The sequence below is a fragment of the Pteropus medius genome, unplaced genomic scaffold (genome assembly GCF_902729225.1).
Source record: "Pteropus medius unplaced genomic scaffold, Ma_sr-lr_union100, whole genome shotgun sequence".
Taxonomy (NCBI): domain Eukaryota; kingdom Metazoa; phylum Chordata; class Mammalia; order Chiroptera; family Pteropodidae; genus Pteropus; species Pteropus medius.
In genome coordinates, this window is record NW_024340693.1 from 4,106,682 (window position 1) to 4,110,657 (window position 3,976).

At 59.1% G+C, this 3,976-nt stretch overlaps 1 protein-coding gene across 1 annotated transcript in view; it reads left to right on the top strand.

Moving 5' to 3' along the window:
* IFT88 (intraflagellar transport 88) overlaps positions 1-3,976 on the top strand; it is a 73,246-nt gene that overhangs the window by 43,746 nt on the left and 25,524 nt on the right. The window contains exon 16 of the mRNA XM_039863190.1: positions 3,015-3,201. Coding sequence (XP_039719124.1) covers positions 3,015-3,201 — 187 coding nt within the window. The remainder of the gene's footprint in view (positions 1-3,014; positions 3,202-3,976) is intronic.

Sequence of the window (3,976 nt, forward strand, 5' to 3'; positions counted from 1 at the left end):
GTGGGCGAACCAGGAAGCAGCCTCCCCAGACGTCACGTGTGCTGGCACCTTGGTCTGGTATTTGGTTTCAGCTGCCCGCACTGAACACCAAGGCCGTAGGTATCTCCGAGGTGAGGTCACAGCACAGCAGTGGGAACATTGGCCATGCAGACAGGAAGGAGGCAAGAGTAAGGGTCAGGCCAGGGAGACGGGAGAGGAGCTTCAGCACGATGTCCCTGAGCGAAGGGGGTGTGTGCTGCTGAGACCCGAGGTGGCCCAGGAGAAGGGAGACGCTGGGAGCTAGGTGCCATCACCACAAGGCTTCTTAGCGCTGGAGGATGCGGGACCTGGGCTGGCAGCTCAGTGCACCCCCTGGGGCGAGGGGCTAGGTCTTTGTGCCCGGCACAGCCGTCGTTGGAGGTGGCCTGCTCTCCCGGGAAGGGGACTTTGAGCAAGGTGCCGCCTCTTTTTAGCCCCTCACCCCAGGGTCATTCACAGAGAAGGCTGACAGCTGGGGCTGGTGGCCAGCAGCACGCCCAGCGGCTCTGAAAGACGGGGTGTGGCAGTCTCCACGGCAGCCACTGCGTTCGAATGGAGAAGGTCGTTAGTGAATTTTGTGGAAGTGGTTCAGTGGCCAGACCTTTACCAAGTTTGACGCGTGCGCAGGAGGAGGCCAGGAACGCTTCTGAGGAGGGAGAGTGGTTGGGCGTAGTCCGCCCGAGCAGAACCACCAGGCGTCTTGCCAGTGTGGTGCTTTCTGGAGTGGGGTGGCGTTGAGGCAGTGACCCGATGCCCAGGCGGAGGCGGGTGCTGTGCAGCCCCCACAGGTCAGCTTCCCGTCGCTCCACGGTGAGTCCCCCATCACTGTGCTGGCTGTATCCTCCCCGAGGGCCGCTCGCCTGCATGGTCCTTCTGCAGGCCTGACCCGCGGCGCCCCGACTGCCGCTGTCACCTGTGGCCCAGATGCTGCCCTCGTGTCTGGCACTCAGTGGAGCTGTCGGCAGGCTTCCCCCAGGACAGGGGCCCCGCCAGGCAAGGAGGCCCCGTGTGTGGCCGCCTCTCAGGCTCCTGTGCGCATTTAACTTGTTATTTGTTGGGCAAACGAACATGAGAGAACCGTCCATGGGTGTGAAGACGGGGGTGTGGTCCACTGGGCCATTGTCTAAATGCCGGTCACTGCCTGCGTTCGGGCCCAGGTTACACACATCCTCGCCACATGCAGAATGTTCGTAGCCCTCCCGAGCCTCCCATAGGCTCGTCAGCAGGGTCAGAGGCCAGCACTCCCATAAGGTCTGGGCAGAGACGGACTTTCTCAGACGTGGGCCCACTTGACCGAAGACCCAGGACCAAAGCACAGGTTGTCCGCCCCGTGCACCCCGCCCCTGTGCTGAGATAAGGCTAGGGTAGTCGCGATAGATCCTCCCCCTTAGAGAGAAGTGGGGGGAGGCAGCTAGCTCTCACTGGTCCTCAGCAGTTCTGAGACCCAGATGAGCACATGTGGTCAGTGCCCCCAAGTGTGGGAAAAGAGGGTTCCTTGATGGGGGCCACCCCTGATCCCTGGGGGCGGTCCCTAATCCTTTGGTCTCTGTGGCTCTTGGCTCTGCCTTCTGAGAGCACTTCCTTTTACAGAAAAAAAACAAACAAACTTGTGTTTGCACCTGTTTCTGCCTAGAAAAAAATGGGGCCCATTTTGGACTGTGTCTCTGATCCAGGCTAGCAACACTTCTGTTCGTACAGCTCCCATAAAAACTCAGCACATTTTCCATCAACCTTGCTGAGGTGTCCTTCATGCCCCCAAAGTCACATCTGTAGTTCTCTGCAAGGCAGACCCCTTTCCACTTAGATCGACGTGCAAGGCTGCCGTGGACAGAGCCCCAAAGGCACTTGGAAGCTTTTCCGGACCTGAGAAAGAAGGTCTGCTCTGCTGGGCATGACCTCAGATGGGTGAGACCTCACGGCCACGCCCTTGACTTGACCCCTACCCTGCAGCCATTTCTCACTCTGAGAAGCTTTTCCCACCAAGAGAAACTGGAGACATGAAATGCCACCGAACAGTACATTTTTAAAGGGTCAGTTTTCCGACACGTGAATCACATGTCAGTGTTTTAGAAGTTCCGTCATCAGCAGTCACCGAGCGTTACAGGAGGGGGCGTGTAGGGTTAGGCCATCCGCAGTGGTGGAGGAGCCGAGAGGCGAAGGTACACAGGGGGTTTGGGGATCCAAGCAAGGTCACCCGTCAGCAAGCAGCTGGTCAGCAGGCCCCTGAGGCGGGGCTTCCCGGAGCAGCTTCTCCTCCGTCTGGCTCGCTGTGGTGGGCAGGACACGCCGTCGGGAGGGCTTGCTGGTGTGGAGTGGGAGTGAGTGCTCAGGCGGGGACCCGGCCTTCTGCTGGCCAGGAAAGGCCTGCGGAGACGGAGGCCGCTGCCGCATGTCTGATCCCACGTGTCCTAGAAGGTCCCTCCGGCCAGCTCTGGACAGGAGCCACCCAGGGTCGGGACTGTAGAGAATGTGGCTCCTGGCGCAGCCAAGGGACGTGGCATGGACGGCCACACCTCTGAGGCTTGAGAGGCCCCGGTTCGCGGGAACGGTGGCCAGGCCCTGAGCGAGCACTTGGCAGCGGGACGGACCAGGGACAGCCGACTGCTACAAGTGCAATAACCTGGGCGGTGACACAGCCAGCGTGACTGGGGCCGACGGGCAGATGCCTCACGCCACGTCAGTGCTGGAGGGGCGTGGAGCGCGGCGTGCAGGGAATAGGGACACGGAGTGGGACCCCCTGCACGTGAACGGTTAGGTCGCTCCAACTGCGGGACTGGAGAAGTCACCCACCTGTAAGACACCGGGGGAGTCGAAAGCGCTTGATGGGTACACACCTTGTAGTAAACCTGTCAGGACCACGATATGTAAGATGTTTTTTTCTGTTTTTCACATCCGTAATCTCAGAAAGTCTGTTTATCGTGTCTGTCATCTGAGAACAGTCAGAAAAACATTTGATGAACTTCAGATAATTAGTCCGTGTTTCATACTTTACTTAGGAAAACGACTTTGCGCAGGCCAGCAGCTACGCAGATCTGGCGGTGAACTCGGACAGGTACAACCCGTCGGCTCTCACGAACAAAGGGAACACGGTGTTTGCGGACGGCGACTACGAGAAGGCGGCGGAGTTCTACAGGGAGGCGCTGAGGAACGACTCCTCGTGCACCGAGGCCCTGTACAACATCGGTAAGTGCGGTGCCGGCATCCCGGAGCGCGGCCCGCGACAGGCTGCAGAGCAGACTCTCGGACTGTGCTCACGTCTCACGGCGTTAATGGTCCCGAAGCTGCGCGCCTGGCAGATGGGCACGGGAGCTGCCCTAGTGCCTCGGGGGCACTTCCGGTCTGTCCCCACCGGCGAGAGACTGGCCGGCCCACTCTCCAGGCTCCCGCTGGTGCTGGATGTGGCAGTTCACCTTTTGCCAAACTGATAGGTGGGGAAAAAGTCTCGTTTTCTTCCTCTTTAATCATGAGCAATTTCAGACATAGAAATCTATACAGAAAAAATAAATACCACGTACCTACTACCTACGTTTAACACGTTCTAACATTTTGTCATATTGGCTTCAGATTGTTTTCGAAAGAAAATGTCACAAGACCCGAAGGCTCATGACCCCCTCCCTTCCCTGCCTGTCACAGGTCGCCTGAGATGGCCCGTGCGGCGCCGTGTTGCAGACACAGCTCGATGCAGCGCGGTGTCTCAGGCCGGTTCTCTCTTCCTGCACTTCACTTGCGCTTGCTCTGTTCTCTCTCACGTTATGACTGTCCCTTGTTGTCCGAGGACACTGGCTGTGTCCTCACATTCAGGAGCATGCAACTGAGTGGAGCTCCGAGGCATCGGTGAGGCTGAGGGCGGGCACCCTGCACAGGGCCATCTGGTCTGTCCACTTGGGGAGCTGCCCATCAGGCAGGCGACCGCTCCTCCCAGGGAAGCCACCACTGTCCTGGCAGTTGGACAGAGGAA